This window comes from Meriones unguiculatus, chromosome 5, assembly GCF_030254825.1.
Source record: "Meriones unguiculatus strain TT.TT164.6M chromosome 5, Bangor_MerUng_6.1, whole genome shotgun sequence".
NCBI lineage: Eukaryota > Metazoa > Chordata > Mammalia > Rodentia > Muridae > Meriones > Meriones unguiculatus.
Window position 1 is genome coordinate 33,563,496 of NC_083353.1, and position 20,927 is coordinate 33,584,422.

At 39.7% G+C, this 20,927-nt stretch overlaps 1 protein-coding gene across 1 annotated transcript in view; it reads right to left on the reverse strand.

The window, feature by feature from the left end:
- The window catches only part of Adgrv1 (adhesion G protein-coupled receptor V1), a 568,841-nt gene that overhangs the window by 273,807 nt on the left and 274,107 nt on the right, over window positions 1–20,927 (reverse strand). Inside the window, exon 83 of the mRNA XM_060383611.1 lies at window positions 11,311–11,411. Within this exon, the coding sequence (XP_060239594.1) occupies window positions 11,311–11,411 (101 nt within the window). The remainder of the gene's footprint in view (window positions 1–11,310; window positions 11,412–20,927) is intronic.

The window sequence follows — 20,927 nt, forward strand, 5'->3', positions numbered from 1 at the left end:
CAAGGAATTAAAAATTTTTATGACACAACTTCTTCATCTGCTAAAGAGGAATAATACCATACCTATTTCATATCATTATCTTATATAATATTTAGTAATTATTATATTGATGTTTATTAAATAATAAAAATCTACAGTATATTCTCATCATTAGTTTAAAGAGACAGGAAATAAAACTTACACAATGCATACCAAGATGATTTTTTTAATCAAATTTTTTATTTCATTGAACTCTCTATCACTATTGTTGAAGTTCCCAACCATTTACAGCAAGATAACAGTAAGTTTCCCCCTTGAGACGGTTTTACGATAGTCTACCCAGCTCTGGCCTTTTACCTTTCTTAATCCAGCTTTCATCCAATCTCTAGCTGCACTGTTATTCCACAAAACAGGCCTTTTGCATGGTGACTTCATGGATTACTACCAGTGGAGACTCTAACACTCCACGGACTTGAGATGGCATTGAACTGTTTCACCCTCCCACTCACCTGTTTTTCCACAGTCATCCGGGACCCTTACCCTAGGGATATTGCCAGATTCACTGCAGTGCCATATTTCTGTTAATTTCTTCCCTGCCTAGGATATGCCACACTCTGTCTTCAAATCACACATGCACTTCAGCCCCCAGGCTGGATCCCATGTCTACTTCGGACACTTCTCAAGTAGAGGCTCTCTTCCTCAGCCTCTGCAGCCCTAGACATAGTGGCACAGAGGCAGCCATTGTCTTACCACTACACACATCCTTAGTTTTACCATTCCTGCTCAGGACTGCTGCTTTCATGCTTCCTGTTGGTATAGATTGCTTGATATCCGCCACTACACAATCTCAATGTTGCCTCTGTGGTAAGACGTGAAGGTGGTGAAGTCTGCTTGGCTGGGGATAAGGATTTACCCAATTTCTCTTGCTTTTAATTTCACTACTAGATTGTTGAATATGCATGTGATGATCCTTTTGCCAAACAGATGTAAACAGCTAGATTAAGAGACAATTAGCATAATAAACCCAGCTTAATGGGCATTCTTATTTAGTCATGTCTACCAACCCAATTCTTCAATGAAGGAAAAATATAGTTAAATACCTCTGAAATGTTTTGTACAAAAAGGTACAAAAAAAGCCCAACCCAGCTGTTCAAAATGAAGGAAGATTCAAGAGAGAGAGAGAAAGAAAAAAAAACTGGTTCCAGCTTTTTACTACTGTATGTTTGTTTTCAGCATGGCCTAACCTTATGGCTTTCATTGACAACAGGCTGGACTCAACCTTGGAGCAATCCTCCTGTCTCAGCTCTTAGGATGCTGAGATTACATGTGTGAGCCACCATGCTTACTTAGCCTATTATTTTGTTTTATAGCAAAGAAAATATTAGTAAGTTTCTCCAAGTGTGAAATTTTATGAGACAGGCCCATTTCAAAACTTCATGTGTGTCCCATATCAGTTTGCTTAGAGAATTATCCATGTTCTAGGCTTGGAAAAAAGAAAACAAATAAACAAACAAACAAAACACAAACAAAGGCAAAGAAGAAAAACACAGTTACAAGAAGATAGAAGGGTAGAAAAGAAAAGCTAAGCAGAGCTGGATAACAGGGGCCAGGGTGCGGGAAGATAGGATGGCTTTGCTCTAGGGCTACACATCACGATAGCATGACTGCCATTGTTATGCACTTCAGTCTAATAACGGAGGCTCGGAATTCCAATACACAGCCATGACAGAGGAGATACCCACTCTCCTGGTTATCACACATCATGTCCATGCACCAGATCATACTCTATCGACAAATATGATACAATTACGTATCAACTAAAAGACAGGAAGGTAACATGAGTGGCTGGAAGGTGGCTCAGCAGTTAAAGCACTTGCCATGCAAGCAAGACTGGAGTCCCATCCCCAGGGTGTGCACAAATGCTATCTGGTTATTGAAGGTGACCTATAATTCCAGCCTTGGAGGGTGGAGACAGAGGAGGCTACCATTGAGCTCTGTGTTTGACTGAGAGACACCCCCCCCATGAATAATGCAAAATAGGGATCAAGGAAGATTCTTGATATCAGCCTTACCCACACGCACGCGCGCGCGCGCGCGCGCACACACACACACACACACACACACACACTCACAAATGCTATACATGCATACATATAAGAAAAAGAAAAGTTAAAGTTAACCCAAGAGACCTTCCCCCAAAACTGAGGGAATAATAAATGGCTAAAAGTTTTAAAGACATTTTACTTCTTTTTTATTCTTAAATAAAATAAAAAGTTAATGGGTTTTCTTAAGATGATTTTCTAGTGTAGACAAGAGGTTGGTTGATAGTGTAGACTTAGTAAAAACAATAATGATGAAAGCAGTGGCCACAAGCAGAGGCACGGGAAGATTGCTCCAGGCTTCTCCATCTTCCACAAGCAGAATGAGGCAGCCCTCTGATTATCAGCTCAGCATCTGAACTGCTTATGCTGCACTTTAGAAAATGCTTGATCTAATTCCATCTGCACAACGTATAACTCAGAATGTTCTTCTGAATTATAGAGTTCAGGTTCCTTGTCTTCAAAGAAAGATCTAGTTTTAATCCTCATATTTATACTTTTAAATATACTTTTAGCAGCAAAAGTAAAGATAACAAAAGCCAGTCCAACAAAATAAATGAGTGGTCAAAGCTCTAGCTAAGGGAAAACTAGTCCTATTTATAACGGTCCATCTTACTATGTTTCAATTGATCTAAAAGAAATGGACAGAACAATAACAGATAGCCAGATGATGATGATGGTGATGAAGATAGATAGATGAATAGGGATGTAGATGATAGATAGACATCCACACAACCAGATGATGATAAATAAATAATAGAAGATGATAGATAGACAAAGAGATATAGACAGATGATAGATATATGACTGATAGATAGAAAGATGGCAGTGACATACACACTCATACACATACATTATTACATACATAGTTAGATAAATGGATGATCAAGGCAGGTCCAGACAGACAGAGTTCTTAGTTAAATATAGCCACTGGGGCCCTAGATATATGATGTCTTTCTTATGTTAACAGTTTCAAAACAACGGGTCAAGTTGCTGGGGAAAATCAGGCCCTTTCCTGCTGAAGAAGCCAGTGTTCTGGAATCATATGTGGCTTTGGCTGCCCTCATGCAGTCAGTGATCCACGGAGAGTCTCCAAGATGTTAGATACTCAGAGCTAAAATGACATAAGGCTCAGATTAAAGAAAAGTCTTTTAGCAGTTGTGTGCGATCCGGATCATTCCTGGGAAACATACAACAAACAACAACATTCCCAAATGTTGCAAACTGATTAGCAGCCCAACTTTTGCTGAATTCTAAATAATAGTCCTCAGAATTAACAAGCAATTCTCTCCTGCCTTCATGAGAAGATGAAAATCCATGCACATCCAATGGCTGTCAAGAAACAAAACAAAACAACACTGAAGTATTTCAATATTTAAATTAGTCCCACTGACCAATGGGAGTCAGCGTAGAGGCTCAATGGTATGCCTCCCATACTCACTCACACAGAGGTTCTCTGAATGGGTGTTTTATTCAGCTTCAAAAGATGAGGTTAAGCCAAACAAATAGGAAAAAAAAAAAAAAGAAAAAGAAACAGAGAAATCAAATGTTTACCTGTTGGCAGGTTTTATTAAGTTAAGCAAACACAGTGCTATCTTTCTGTTCTTTTTTTAGAATTGGGGAGTTGCTTTTCCCGATAGAACCCCTGGAACTGAGAGCCCTGAAAGGCAAAGATGCCCTTTGTTCCAGCTGCTCCCCAGCCTGCCCAGGGCCCACACAGGGCAATGTGATTCTAAGATAAAAGTTCCAAAGATAGAACTACATGTTTTTCCCAGGAATGTCTGCCAACACTGTGAAAGTCTGCTGGCTGTGCTTCACATCACACTGGAAGGGAATGCTCACTCTCACACCTTCTTGTCATTTAATCACTTCTTGTAGCTAAATGAGAAGTATATAATTTGACACTGAAGAAAAATACATCCTTTCTATAAACTACCGAAAATGTGGCTTACCTCAAAAATTCTGTGACATTCCAATAGACACAATTTTCTATATTAATAGTAGGCACACTACTATTAACATAAATGTAATGATGGAAAAATAATTTTATGACCCTCCATTTAAAAGTAACTGATAGGTGATAGCAAGGCATTTCTATCAAAGACAGGTATATATAAGCTTTCTGAGATTAATTTACAAATGCATTCACTTCAGTTTTGAAAACAGAGGAAGAAAGACAAAGCCAGGTACCCACAAATGTGTATTTGCCACACTGCACACACTCTATGGGTCAGCCAAAGTCATCTTTGAAAGTATCCATTAGTTTTTAACCTAACCCCAGTTCTGCGAGACTGACTTGGTTATTTTTGGGGAAAAAAAAATCTTCTACTGCCACCTGCTGGCACATTGTAGTCACTCATACACAAAGATATTATAATGACACTGAAATTAAAGCGTTATCATGGCTTTTTTAAATAATTTTTTTTTCAAAACATATGTATTGATCATTGCCCCCCCTCCTCCCTACACATCCACTTCAGTACAAGAACAATCTATTGAGTTTTGTGTATCCTCCTCCAGTTCTGGACATAAATACAATAAAATATAGTGAATCAATAATACAATATTCTATATGTTTCTAAAAATAGAGAGCAGGCAAAGTTAAGCTCATTTTCTGGCTGCCTGATTTACATTGCAGCATACTACTCCAGAATGAAGTCAGCAGGGATGAGATACAGCTCAGGTGGGAGTGCATGGACAGGCCCTGGGTTCACTTTCTTGCAATGCATAAACCAGCATGGTGATGCAAGCCTTCAATCTCAACATGTGGAAGCAGGAAGAGCAAAAGTTCAAGGTCATCCTCAGCTTTATAGCAAATTACAGGCAGCTGCTATACACAGACAAATCAATCAACTAAATCTTGAAAAGGAAAGGTCTTTGCATGCCTGTCTGCCCAGTATTCACAATCACACTCTTATAGGTAACTGGAGACATTTTTCCCCTTTACCAAGAACCACATCCCTAGAGCATGGGTTTTGTTTTTTTCTCCAGTTAATTTAAGCTCTAATGATGTCTACTCAGCAAGGATGGAGGATCCAAAATGAGAGATCCATGGCTGGAATTATAAGGGCCCCAATAACACAATTCTATAATTCATACTACTATCTCTGTAAATTTGGAATATGTAGAAGTGAGTGTTTCTGTAGACACCTCCACTTCTCGTTTTGGAGAATCTGAAGTTTTAAAAAGCCCTACATTTGATCTGGAGAGAGCGCGCAACAGTCAAGAGCACTTGCTGCCCTTGCAGAAGCCCCAAGTCTGGATCCCAGTGCCCACGCTGGATGGTCCCCACAGCTTACAGATTCAGTCCCAGGGCTTTCCACGCCTTCTTTGTCTGCCAGAACCTATGTTCACGCGCATGCACTGCACAGACACACCATATTGTTAAAATTAAAATAAACCTTTTAAAATTGAAAATAGTCTTCTCTCATACAGTGATCGCCACCACGGTTTCCCCTCCCTTCTCTCCTCCCAGCTTTCCGCACCCCCAGCTCTCTTCTTCCTCAGATCCACTTCCCTTCTGTTTTCCTTCAGAAAAGAGAAGACTTTTCAACAAACAAAGAGCAGACAACAACCAAACATGACAAAATAAGATACAGTAATACAAGGCACAAGCCCCTACATGGAAGCTGGACAAGGCAACCCAGTAGGAGGAAACAGTCTCAGGAGCAGACAAAAGAGTCAGACATACACTGTTCCCACTGCTAAGAGTCCCACAAAAATACCAAGCTAACAGCCATAACTTATATGCGAAGGACCTGGTGCAAACCCATGCAGGCCCTGTGCTTTGCTGCTTCTGTCTGTGAGCTAAAAATAAAATAAATCTGTAAAATGTTTTTGCCTAGCCAAGTGAGAAAAACAGTCACTTTAGGTTAGGTAGCTTTCTCTTTTAAATTTAAACAGCTGGTTAATACATTGAAAAACAGAATTCTTCCTCTGAAAACTACACCAATTTTCCACTGTATAGCTTCTGACATGACATGAAATAACTAAAACATTACCCTGTGTAAAAACAAGCTATTGAAATGTATTTTTAGTTATTCTGTGCCGTAAGTCCTTCCTTATATGATTGTTATGCCATATTGTTTTATCTCTTCTAAAAATATGCTGGAAACATATGCTCTTGACTAATCATTTTCTTCAAAACCAGTGTTAAGCACAATGTGAGTCAGAAGCAACATTCTAACAGATAGATTCTGGTCTTTCGTTCATCCCCAGACATGAGCAAATTTGTCTGATAGCGTGCTGAAGAATTGTCTATAATAATATGGTGCTATAATTAAATCTGTATAAATGCTGCTGCCAAAAGAAACACCAAAAATGGGTGGTGAATACAGCCAAGCAAATTCTAACTATGAAAGGACGGTTCTGTACTGTGTTATATACAAGTGGTGAAGGCAAGATCAGACAGTTATGATGGGATACTATGGAAAAGTAAATAGCCTTGTCAAATTCAATGCAAGTCCTTTCTTGGAAACAGCTGCTACTGTTTATAATTCACAGGTACCATAAACACATAATCTGAAATACAGGCCTTGATTTTTCCCTGAAAAAATCCTTTGTGAAACTAAAAGGACATTTGTCATTCTTGGGACAAAAATTTTTTTTAAAAAGCAACAGAATGTCAATATTTCAGATAATTTTCCATTTTAGCTCATCTAGTGTTTCAGCAAAGCACACTTTAGCCCTCGAAGTAACACTGTGCAATGAAAATTTTACCCAGTTAAGCCCATGCATATAACCAGCCCCAACTGAGAAACTAGTTACTCTGCATGCGACACTGTTCATGTGGCCACAAACCTAGGACCAGACAGGCAGTTGACCTAGGGACAACAAAAGACTCTGTTCTGCTAAAGTAATGCAGTATAACAGAATGACTTCCAGTGACGTAATACCCAAAGATCAGTGTCTCCCTTAGCCATCCGCAGAGAAGCAGCCTCTCGAAGTAGATGGGGATTAATGTAGATATACATATCTGGGCTATGTGCAGCGAGAGAGACTGGACCATTCAGGCTTAAATGGGCAATCCTCATCAAGCACATTTCCCCCCTCTCACCCCAAACTGTGGCTCAGGGAGCTATGCAAAAGAGGAAATGGAAAGGTTTTAAGTGCCATAGCGGACCCATGATCCCAAGAAAAGGGCACCTTCCAGACACAAAGGGGCTCATGAACATTTGAACTCACAGAGACTGGGCCTGAGCAGACAGGGTCCCAGCACGGATGGGGGAAACTGGACACAAGTCCACATCCCTAACTGAGAAGCCCCCTCCAAGTGACAAACGCTTGTAAAGGAAACCTAGCTTTCCCCAGGGAGTCTCCCTGCCACACAAACCACACCCAAGGGTGGGCTCCAGCAAAAGGCCAACCACAAAACAGATTCAGTGCTATTTCTCTAGACTTTTCTTTTGTCTTACAATGCTTGGTTTGGGCTTTTTAAAAAAAATATAAATAGAACGGGTCTTATGTTTTTCAATTTTGTGTTATTATGGTTTTGTTTGGGTTTTTGTGCTTTTCTTTCTTTCCTATTGATTTATTTGATTGTTTATTTCCTGTTTGCTTTCTAAAGAGAGAGAAAGAAGACATTGAGTGGGATGGGTGGTGAAGGGAGGAAGGTTTGAGAGGAGATGGGGGAGGGGAAACATGGAAAGAATATATTCTATAAAATTGTTTTCAATTTAAGAGAGAAAGAGAGAGAGATCACAAAGTGGCTCAGAGGATGTAAGTGCTTTTATGTAAACCTGATGGCCTGAGTTATTCCAGATCCCCCAGATGATAAGAATGAGCCAATGAAGCGCAGTGCTTACAGTCGCTGGGACTGATCCCTGGGAGGTGATGCCTGGAAGGCTTGGGGAAGACCTCACCTCTGTTGGTCGTCTCCAGGGCTGCAGTCTCTGGGACTGCAGGCAGAGCAGTCACCTGAGACCCAGCCCATGGGAGACAGCCAACCCCTGACACTATTAATGATACTCTGCTCTGCTTGCAGACAGGAGCCCAGCATAACTGTCTTCTGAGACGCTTCACCCAACAGCAGATCAAAACAGATGCTGAGACTCACAGCCTAACATTGGGCAGAGCACAGGGAGTCTTGTGGAAGTATGGGAGGAAGAATAAAAGGACCCAGGAGAAACACGAGTTCCACAAGAAGACCAACAGAGCCAACTAAGCTGGGCCCAGAGTAGCTTACAGAGCACCAACCAAGGACCATGCAAGGACTCAACCTAAGCCCATTACACGTATGTATATGATGGTGGCTTGGCCAAAATGTGCATCCTCCAGAAAGAAGAGAGGGGACTATCTGTCACAGGGACTCTGTTGCCTGCTTTTCAATCACTCCCCTGGCAGAGCTGCCTCTCCAGGCTACAGGGGAAGAAGATGCCCTAAGTCCTGATGGTTATTGATGTGTTGGTATGAGTTGGTAGAAGGGTGGCTCCCTTATCTGAGGAGTAAGAGAGGGGAGAGAGGGGGAAGCAGGAGGGAGGATGGGAATGGGAAGAGAGGAGGGAGGGTCTATGATCAGAATGTAAAGTGAATTAATTAATTGGTTAGAAATTAATTTAAAGAAGAGTGAACCAATGTAGGGAAATTGTCCTCTGAACTCCACATTCATGCCATAGCATTTGTGCACCTGTACACACACAGACACACACATACACACACTACATAAATAATATATAAATAAATAAAACCTCAAGTTTTTTTTTCCAAGAAAGCAGTTATTACCTGTGCTATATAATGGAATGTGCTCTATAATTTATGGAATGATATTCTAAATATCATTCATAAGAAAGTTATGAAGGGTCAGAGTTAAAATTTCAGCTATAGAATAGACTTGATGGAACATTCTTCCCTGCTCTCTGCATTCATTTCTATGTCCTTCACTTCCTTTATCAATAGGCAATGTGAATGGATTCACCCCTCTATGAAGATGTCTATGACCATTGCAAAACAATGAATTAGGCTCTTATCTGTGTATTCACAGTCACTTGCAAATAATCTGTGTTCTACATGACACTAAATTACAGATACTCATGTGGAATCTTCCAGCATCTATTATGTGTCAACTACTCTTTTTTAAAATTTTATTTATTTATTTATTAAAATTTATTTCTCTTTGTATCCCACTGCAGCCTCCTCCCTCATCTCCTCCCAGTCTCACCCATCCTCGCTCTTTTCCCCCTATGCCCTTTCCCTAGTTCCCTGATAGGGGAGGACCTCCTCCCTGTAGACAATTAATACCTTATGAATAGAAAAGGTATTTCAGTTCACCTTTTCATCTACTTTCTGTGTTTAAATGATGTTTCCAAATGTATGCTCTAAGTTGAATGCCAGCTAATATTTTCGTGTTTTTCTTATTATATCTACCATAGAAAAATAAACTTTTTTTTTTTCATAAGAATAGCCAAACTTTGGGCAGAGTGCAAGGAATCTTATCAAAGAAGGGGGAGATAGAAAGACCTGGAGGGGACAAGAGCTCCACAAGTTGAGCAATAGAACCAAGAAATCTGGGCTCAGGGGTCTTTTCTGAGATTGATACTCCAACCAAGGACCATGCATGGAGATAACCTAGAACCTAGAGCCACAGATGTAGTATGGCATCTCAGTGCCCAAGTGGGTTCCCTAGTAAAGGGAACAGGGACTGTCTCTGATATGAACTCAGTGGTTGGCTCTTTGATCACCTCCCCCTGAAGAAAGAGCAGCCTTACCAGGCCACAGAGGAAGACAATGCAGCCAGTCCTGATGAGACCTGATAGGCTAGGATTAGAGGGAAGGGGAGGAGGACCTCCCCTATCAGTGGACTTGAGGAGGGGCTTTAAGGAGATAAGGGAGGGAGGGTACAGGTAGGAGGGGATGAGAGAGGGGGCTACAGATGGGATACAAAGTGAATAAACTGTAATTAATAAAAATAAATAAATTTTTAAAAGGACAATGTTCTTCCAAACTACATTACACTGTATTAAATGAAAACAGGACTATACAAATGTTTTACAGTGTGTTTATCTTTTTAGGTGTGTGTGTACTAAGTATTGAACCCAAAGCTTAGAATATGGTTTGAATATAAGTATATGTATATGCTTTACCAATGAGCCAGTCTCCAACCTCTGGTATTAGTCACCTTAATGCTCTCCATGTAAAGAATTTATAAGATAGTGTAGTCTGTGTAACCAGATGAAGCAACATACATTAATGTGAATGTATATTAAGTAGTAATATATTTAGTATTAGTTAACACTAGAATGTTTTGTAAAGAAGCTATTTTCTTGTAAGAGATAATAGTAAGGTGTTTTTCCACAGAAATATATTTACAAAACACACACATGAGAACCCGCCTGTGCAACAGATAGAATACATTATAGAAAACCAATCAAAATGAATTGTGGAGCCCAACCCCAATAGATACACCTACAACAAAGCTTCTAGTCTCAGGGATTATTGTAGCTTGGGGTAGGAGATACTGTAAAAGCCAGATAACTGGGGTGTTCGCTCTGAGGCTGTGTCTCCTAGAAATGTCAGACAGTACCACAGAAAGTCTCAACAATATGACTGTATAAACTTGAGCTAGACAACTATGACAGCACACAGGCTAATGTGGAGGAGGGAGGCTGGTAAAGCCTCAACACCACACACACACACAGCAACTATAGACAGCTAAGTAACACTGAAGACACAAGTCTTCCCCAAGAAGATCACACCAGCTGTTATCCAATACCAAATGGTCAGCCGGAAAACAAGGAAACAGAGGCGACGAATTTGACAGAGAAGGAGGAGTACATGGGGAAGTCTGGACAGAGGAAGGGGAGCCACAAAGGTGTGATTATATTATAATATCAAAAAGAAATATATTTTTTTTAAATACACATATTGGGCCTGACATTATCATTTTTGCATTCTTTCTTTCTTCTCCACATTGATCAAATGCAAAGGCAAACAAGCTTATTTTTTTTTTCCCAATGCAGTTTATTCAGGAACATTGAACAATCCTCGGACCCTGGGGAAAGCCAGCCCACAGCTTAAATAGCCTCTGGGTAGCCAACCCAGGCGTGCCACGTGGGCAATGCAGATAGGTCCACATACATGGAAGCAAGCCAGATCCTCGGCCTTAGCCAAATGTGGAGTCAAACAAGCTTATTTTAACTAAGTTGAGAAAGCCTATACATAGACATTCAGTTCAAGGATCATAGAAAAGGAGACATAGATGTCTCATAATGAATCACAAATGCTGTCTGTCTCCTACCTGTGTTCCTAAGCTGGCTGCCATCATGTGAGTCAGAAGTTTAGCTGCAAACATGGAGTATCTGGCACAGAACACATGTGAAACAACAGCCAAGCAAAGACCTGTAGAAACAAAAGAAGCTGCATGAGCCTTCATAATCCATGAAGAGATTATATGTATGGAACGAAAAATCTCAGGGACTGTTAAGCACAAAAGTGCAGCCTACTCAGCCCAGCACAATACCTCTGGGAAAGATTATGCTGAAATTTCATCATATTCCATTTTGCATGATACATAGCACCTTCACATTTATCAATTAACCCAAAGAATAACTTTAATTTTCCTATTATTTACAAGTTGTCCGTCATGTAAAAAATAACATTAATAATTTTGTTTGTTTGTTTTGTTTTGTTGAGACAGGGTTTCTCTGTGTAGCCTTGGCTGTCCTGAACTCAATGTGTAGACCAGGCTGTCTTTGAACTCATAGAGACTTGCCTGCCTCTGCCTCCCTGAGTACTGGGATTACCGGTGTATGCCACTGTACATTAATAGTTTTAATCAGTACTTTATTTTCTATGTTGCTGTTAGTTAGCTTTACTGTTTAAGAAATGCTTTTGTAGAACTGAAGCAAATGCATGATACTGATGTATAGAATTCTTTGAAAAATTATAAATACTTAAAACATGAAAAGGGGCAATCACATAAAGTTACACTTCTTGACTTTTCTATGTAAACAATGTAATCAATTAGACTTGGTTGATAAAATATATTTGTTATAGAATAATTCTGTTGATGCATATAAATTATGCATAAGCATAATTTCAGAACTATAAAACATGATAACATTGAATAAAGTCAACAATTAGGTAATAAATAACAATACTTAATAAATGATTAATGGATGAAAAGAAAGCGAGAGGATCCAGGATGGCTGTGCTAATCACACACTGTCTGATCAGCAGGGCAGCAGTGGCTGCACAGCAACCAACAGACTGAAATGTGGGCCCCAGAGACTGAGGCTCCCAGTCCAAGGAAAGGCCATGCTGAGGAAGTCAGGTCCAACCTCAGGTCACCCAGGGGATCCCCAGAAAAGTTACTGGGTCCTGCAGGCTCCAGGTCTCCAGCTTCTACTTACACACCTGCATGCTGTGTTCATCTGCCAATGAACATCTGCTGAGTACCAAGGCATACAGCTCCAGCCTCCTGCCTCCTGATGCCCGGGAGCCATGGGAACGGCCCCAGACGCTGCTCCAAAGTTCAAGCCTTCTCTCTAGGGAAACCCACTGAACCTCTGGGCTTTCTGGCTCTCCAAGATGGCTGCATTCAGCAAACACAGTGTCTAAGAACAGTGTCTGGGCAGCTGTACCTCACTAACCTCAGAGTAAGAAAGCCAGTGGTGGGCAGCTATCTCAGGGAGTTCCCCTGGTGAGAGGAGAGCCCCTGGGCTCATGAGGCGTCCAGTTAGTCTACAGCTCCATACACCTGAAAGGAACCTCTGCACTTCCCTGAGAACCACCAGCCAGGCAGAGACCACACACACCAATCTAAGGAGGCCTCCTTTGGGAACAGCCAGCTTCCTGCCCAGGATTCTTCCCACACTGGCCCCCTCCCCACCCCCGGGGCACCAGAAACTACCAACCAAAGACAGAGACAACCAGATGGCTAAAGGCCAGGGTAAAAATGCAATCAACAAAAGAAAAAGCAACATAGCATTCTAAAAACCAGTTATCCAAAGGCCAGCAGCCCTGGGTACCCTAACACAACTGAAACACACACACAAAAATGACCTTAAATATATGCTTATGAAGATGATAGCAGAGGAAATGAATAAAATCCATAACAAAATACAAGAAGATGCAGTCAAACAGATGGAGGCCATTAGAGAGGCCTGTATAGACAAAAATATTCAAAGAAATACAGGAAAATGCTAACAATCTAGTGAAGAAAATCGACAAAACAGTTCAAAATCTGAAGATGGAAATGGAAACAATAAAAAAAAGCATAAACTGAGGCAATCTTGGAAAGAGGAAACTTAGAGAAGAAAATAGGAACTAAAGAGGTAAACATCTCCAACAGACTACAAGAGATGGAGGAAAGAATCTCACGTGTAGAAGATACAATGGAAGAAAGTGATGCATTCATCAAAGAAAATGTTAAATCTAAAAAATTCCTGACACATAATATCCAAGACATCAAGGACACTGTGAAAAGATGAAACCTTAGACTAATAGAATAGATGAAAAAGAAGATTCCCACTTTCAAAGCCCAGAACACATTTTCAACAAAATCATAGAAAAAAACTGTCTCTAATTTAAAGAAAGAGATGCCTATAGCCATACAAGAGGCCTACAGAACACCTAATAGATTAAGACCAGAAAAGAAAATATTCCACCCACATAATAATCAAAACACTAAATGTACAAAACAAAGAAATAATATTAAAAGCTGCAAGGGAAAAAGGCCAAGTCACATATAATGACAAACCTATCATAATCACACCTGACTTCTCAAAAGAGACTATGAAAGCCAGAAGGTCTTAGACAGATGTCATGCAGACCCTAAGAGAACAGAAATGGCAGCCCAGACTACTATACCCAACAAAATTTTCAATCATAATAGATAAAGAACACAAGATATTCCACAAGAAAAACAAATTTAAACAGTACCTATTCACAAGTCCAGTGATATAGTATATACTAGAAGGAAAAAAAATCTAACATAAGAAGGCTAACTACACCCAGAAAAACACAGGAAATAAATAACTTCACTAGAGCAAAACTAAAAGTAGCCAAGCACAAAAACGTACTACCACAACCAACATCACAATAAAAGGAACTAACAGTCACAGGTCATTAACCTCTTTCAACATCAATGGGCTCAACTCTCAAAAAAAAAAAAAAGACAGAGACTAACAAAATGGATGTGTGAGCAGTACCCAACATTCTGCTGCATACAAGAAACACTCCTCAACTATACCACAAGGACATTTGCTCAGCCATATTTGTAGCAGCTCTGTTTGTAATAGCCAGAATCTGGAAACAACATACATGTCCCTCAACTGAGGAATGGATACAGAAATTGTGGTACATCTACACAATGGAATACTACTCAGCAATTAAAAACAAGGTAAGCATGGAATTTGCAGGTAAATCGTGGGATCTAGAAAAGATCATCCTAAGTGAGGTATTCCAGAAGCAGAAAGACACACATGGTATATACTCACTCATAAGTGGTTATTAACATATAATATAGGATAAACATACTAAAATCTATACTCCTAAAGAAGCTCAACAACAAGGAAGACCCTAGGGGAGATGCTCATTCAGAAGGACGAACATGATAGACATCAGAAGCAGAAAACAGGAAACAGGACAGGAGCCTACCACAGATGGCCTCTGAAAGACTCTACTGATTGAGGTATTGAAGCAGAGGCTGAGACTCATAGCCAAACTTTGTACAGAAGGCATGGAATTTAATGAATAAAGGGGTAGAAAGACCTGGAGGAGACAGGAGCTCCAAAAGGAGACCAACAGAGCAAAACAAAACAAAAACAAATAAACTGAGCCCTGGGAGCCCTGCAGAGACTGATATCCCAACAAAGGACCATGCATGGCAAGGACCTAGAACCCCTGCTCAGATATAGCCCATAGACTGAGTCTCCAAGTGAGTTCCCTAGTAAGAGGAGCAGGGGCTGTCTCTGGCATGAACTCAGTGGCTGGCTCTTTGATCACCTCCCCCTGGAGGGTGTAGTCTTACCAGGCCATAGAGGAAGACAATGCAGCCAGTCCTGATAAGACCTGATAGGCTAGGGTCAAAGAGAAGGGGAGGTGAACATCCCCTATCAGTGGACTAGGGGAGGGGCATAGGAGAAGAGAGGAGGGAGGGATTGGGAGGAAATGATGGAGGAGCCCACAGCCGGGATACAAAGTGAGTAAATTGTAATAAATAATTAATAATAAATAATTAATAAAAAATTTTTAGAAAGAAACACACCACAGCTACAAATGTACACATTACCTGAGAGTAAAGGGCTTGAGGAAGGTTTTCCAAGCAAATGGACCCAAGAAGCAAGTGGAGGAGCCATTCTAATATCTAATAAAATAGACTTTCAACCAAAATTAATCAAAAGAGATGAAGAAGGACATGTCATACGCACAAAGGAAAATTCCACCAAGATGACACCTCAATTCTAAACACCTATGCCCCCAATAAAAGGGCATGCACATTTGTAAAAGAGATATTAATAGAGCTTAAACCATACATCAATCCCCACACATTATTAGTGAGAAACTTCAACACCCCACTCTCATCAAAGGAAAGATCAATGAAACAGAAATAATGACATTAACAGATGTCATGAATCAAAATGACCTAACATCATCTACAGAACTTTTCATCCAAACACAAAGAATAAAACTTCTTAGCATCTCATGGAACCGTCTTCAAAATTGTTCACTTAGTAGGTCACAAAGCAAACCTCAAGAGACAAGAAGACCACCACCATAGACTAAAGGTGGGCCTCAACAACAACAGAAAATTTTAAAAGCCACCAAACACACACACATGGAAACTCAACAACTCCCTACTCAATGACAACTGAGTCAGTAAAAAAAATTAAGGACTTCCTAAAATTCAATGAAAGTGAAGGCACAACATACCCAAACTTATGGGACACAATGAAAGAGGAACGTTCATAGCACTAAGTGCCTTCACAAAGAGATTGGAGACATCCCATACAAACAACTTAATGGCTCACCTAAAAGCCCTAGGGGGAAAAAAAAGCAGACACACCCTAGAGGAGTAGACAGCTGGAAATAATCAAACTCAGGGCTGAAATCAATTAATTAGAAACAAAGAGAACAATTCAAAGAATCAACGAAACCAAGAGCTGGTTGTTTGAGAAAATCAACAAGATAAACAAACCCTTAGCTAAACTAACTAAAAGCCAGAGGGACACTGTCCAAATACACATAATCAGAAATGCAAAGAGAGATAACAGACACTGAGGAAACCCAAGCAATCATTAGGTCTTACTTCAAAAGCCTATATGCCACAAAATTTAAAAATCACAATGAAATGGACAATTTTCTTGATAGATTCCACCTACCAAAGTTAAATCAATATCAGGTAAACAAATTAAATAGTCCTATATCCCTAAAAAATAGAAGCACTTATTAAAAGTCTCCCAACCAAAAAAAAAAAAAAAAATCCCAGGGCCAGATAGTTTCAATGGAGAATTCTACCAGAACTTCAAAGGAGATACAATACAGTAAGCCTATAGCCAACATCAAACTAAACAGAGAGAAACTTTGTTTAGTTTAAATCAATACCACTGAAATCAGGGACAAGACAAGGCTGCCTACTCTCTCTGTATCTTTTCAATATAGTACTAGAAGTCCTAGCCAGAGCAATAAGACACCTAAAGGAGATCAAAGGACACAAATTGAAAAGTAAGAAGTCAAAGTATCACTATTCGTAGTTGATATGATAGTATACATAAGTGACCCTAAAAATTCTACCAAGGCAGTCCTACAGCTGATAAACACCTTCACCAAAGTGGATGAATACAAAATTAACTCAAAAAAAAAAAAAAAAGAAAAGTAGTCAGTAGCCCTCCTGTATACAAAGACAAATGGCCTGAGAAAGAAATTAGGGAAACCACAACCTTCACAATAACAACAAAAATTAAAATTAAAATAAAAAAAAAAGTGTCTTGGTGTAATCCTAACCAAGCAAGTGAAAGACCTGTTCTGAAAAAAACTTCAAGTCTCTGAAGAAAGAAATTGAAGAAGATATCAGAAGATGGAAAGATCTCCTGTGTTCATGGATCAGTAGGATTAACATAGTGAGAATGGCCATTGTGCCAAAAGCAATCTACAGATTCAATGCAATTCCCATCAAAATACCAACACAATTCTTTACAGACCTTAAAAGAACGATTCTCAACTTCACATGGAAAAATAAAACAAACAAACAAACAAAACAGAATAGCTAAAACAATCCTGCATGATAAAAGATCTTCAGGAGGTATGTCAATTCCTGATCTTAAGCTGTACTATAGAGCAAAAGTAATAAAACTTGCATGGTCCTGGCATAGAACCAGGCTGGTGGATCAATGGACTCCAATTGAAGATTCAGAAATAAACCCACAAACCTAAGGACACTTGATTTTTGACTAAAAAAGCCAAAACCATACAATGGAAAAAAAGACAGCATCTTCAACAAATGTGCTGGTCTAACTAGATATCTACATGTAGAAAAATGCAAATAGATTCTGCACTAAATTAAAGTCCAACCAGATCAAAGACTTCTACATAAAACCAGATACACTAAATCTACTAGAAGAAAAACTTGGGAAGAGCCTTGAACTCATAGGCACAGGAGACAATTTCTTGAACAGAACACTAACAGCTCAGGCTCTAAAATCTACAATTAATAAATGGGACATTGTAAAACTGGAAAGCTTCTATAAAGCAAAGGACACTGTCATTTGGACAAAATGACAGCCTACAGACTGGGAAAAGATCGTCACAAACCCTACATCCAACAGAGGATATATATATATATATAAAGAACTCATAAAATTAAGCTCCAACAAAGCAAATAATCCAATTAAAAAAATGAGATACAGAGCTAAAAGAATTCTCAGCAGAGGAATACTGAATGTCTGAGAAACACTTAAAGAAATACTCAATGTCCTTAGTCATCAGAGAAATGCAAGTTAAAGTGACTCTATCTTACACCCTTCAGAATGGCTAAGATAAAAAACTTAAGTGACAGCAGATGCTGGCAAGAATGTGGAGAAAGGGGAACACTCCTCCATTGCTGGTGTGAGTTCAAACTTGTAAAACCACTTTGGAAATCAATCTGGCACTTTCTAGGACAATTGAGAATAGTTATACCTCAAGACTCAGCTATACCACTCCTGGGCATATACCCAAAAGATGCTCTACCAGAAAAACAAAGACATTTGCTCAACTATGTTCATAGCAGCTTTATTTATAATAGCCAGAATCTGGAAACAACCTAGATATTCCTCAACTTAAGAATGGATACAGAAATTGTAGTACATTTACACAATTGAACACTAATTTATTTTAAAACAAGGAAATCGCCCCCTTCTTTCCTAAGATTCCCTGCACTCTGCCCAAAGTTTGGTTATGAGTCTTAGCATCTGCTTTGATACACTGCTGGGTAGAGTCTTTCAGAGGCCCTCTGTGGTAGGCTCCTGTCCTGTTTCCTGTTTTCTCCTTCTTCAAATACCCATCCTGTTTGTCTTTCTGAGTGAGGACTGATCATCTTACCCGGGGTCCTCCTTCTTGCTTATCTTCTTAAGGCGAACAGATTTCAGTATGTTTATCCTATATTATAGGTCTAGTATCCACTTATAAGTGAGTATATACTGTGTGTCTTTTTGCTTCTGGGATATTTTATTAATGATGACCTTTTCTAGATCCCACCATTTGCCTGCAAATTTCATGCTTTCCTTGTTTTTAATTGCTGAATAGTATTCCATTGTGTAAATGTACCACAATTTCTGTATCCATTCCTGTGTTGAGAGGCCTCTGGATTGTTTCCAGGAGATAGTAAGACCTGGAGAGGACAGGAGCACCACAAGGAGGGCAACAGAACCAAAAAATCTGGGCATATGGGTCTTTTCTGAGACTGATACTCCAACCAAGGACCATCTTTGAATATAACCTAGAACCCCTGCTCAGATGTAGCCTAAGGCAGCTCAGTATCCAAGTGGGTACCCTAGTAAGGGTAACAGGGTAACAGGGATTGTCTCTGACATGAACTCAGTGGCTGGCTTTTTGATCATCTCCCCCTGAGAGGGGAGCAGCTTTGCCAGGACACAGAGGAAGACAATGCAGCCAGTCCTGATGAGACCTGATAAACTAGGGTCAGATTGAAAGGGAGGAGGTCTTTTCTATCAGTGGACTTGGAGATGAGCATGGGAGGAGATGAGGGAGTGAGGGTGAGATTGGGAAGGAATGAGGGAGGGAGCTACAGCTGGGATCCAAAATGAATAAACTGTAATTAATATAAAAAAAGAATGCCCAATTATTAGTATGCAAATTTGTTTTCATTCTTAATAAATTTAAAATTTATTGATTTATTTATTGATAAAATTAAAAAACAAACAAACAACAAGGAAATCATGAAATCTGCAGGCAAATGGATGGAACCACAAAAGATCATCCTGAGTGAGGTAACCGGAACCAGAAAGACCTGTGTGGCATATACTCACTTATAAGTGGATATTGACCATATAACACCGGGTAACCATACTACAATCCACAGACATAAAGAAGCTAAATAACAAGGATGACCCTAGGGAAGATGCTTAATTCTCATTCGGAAGAGCAAATAGAACACACACCGAAAGTGGTTGAATAGAGGAAACAGGATGGGAGCCTACCATAGATGTCCTCTGAAAGACTCCATCCAGCAAGGGATCAAAGTAGATGCTAAGAGTCACTGCCAAACTTTGGGCTGAATGCAGGGAGTCATAGAAAAGAGTGGGGGGATAGAAGGACCCAGAAGGGAAGATGAGGGAAGGAAGGTGGAACTGGGAGGAGGGAGGAGCCTACAATTGGGGTGTAAAGTGAATAAATTAAAAAGAATAAATTTAAATTTAAAAAAGAAATGCCTTTTCATCCCAATTAAAAAAATTTTTTATAGTGAGTGATGTGGGTAAGTAGAAATATTTACAAAGCTGACGGGAACTTTTTGAGCGTAAAACTGTGAACAGTCCTTCAAAATGAAGGTTTATAATCACCCATTTTCAGAAAGCAGAAGCAGCTATATGACCATAGCAGTGGTAGCTCTGACCTTTCACCTAACCCTCTGTTGCTGCTTGTCACAACCAAGAAATTATTTTTTTTCTTCCACAATGAAATTAAGCATTAAGATTTGAACTTCTAGCTGGCATTACTGTCTTTAAGCCTGTGTGACTGCAATCCTTCTGCCTCCGGCTCCTGGGTGCTAGAACTGAAGCTACGCACCACTATATGGACCTCAAAGGCAGAATATTTGGGAATGTTTTCTGCCTTAAAAGTTTTAGAGAGTAATTTAAATGAACAGTAACCATTTATGTGTCCACTTAGTCTTCTGACCAAACTTTCTTTTGGACTAGATTATTTTGTTTAAGGATCACTGACCCCTTAAAAATATTGGCATGCATATACTACTTACTCATTTTTTCCAGGTAGCACCTCATTTAACAGCAATGCCACCTTGACAAACAAGACACACTGCAATAATTCAACATTTTGTCCTCAATCATATTCTCTGAAGCTGTGAAGCCAGATTTTAGAGTAAACTACGTTAGCAAAAGGAAAAAGGATTAAGTATCTACAAAATGCTTACATGGGGTCTTCCGACACGTTTTCCGTTCAGAAATGCCCCTCAGAATTCTTCTTTAGAAAAATAGGTTAATTCTATTTTATATTTCAGTAAAGTAGACAAAGCTCCCTGTAATAAAGGCTTTTCATCTAGAAACTCCAGAAGAAAATCAGGAAGTCCAGAGCAATCCAGGCTTGGCACACGGCCCTGCCACTCCGGCTGTCTCCAAACGCAGCCACGCCTGTGGGCTCTCTGCAGTCTCAGCAGTCATGCCTGGCTTTGCACCCTTG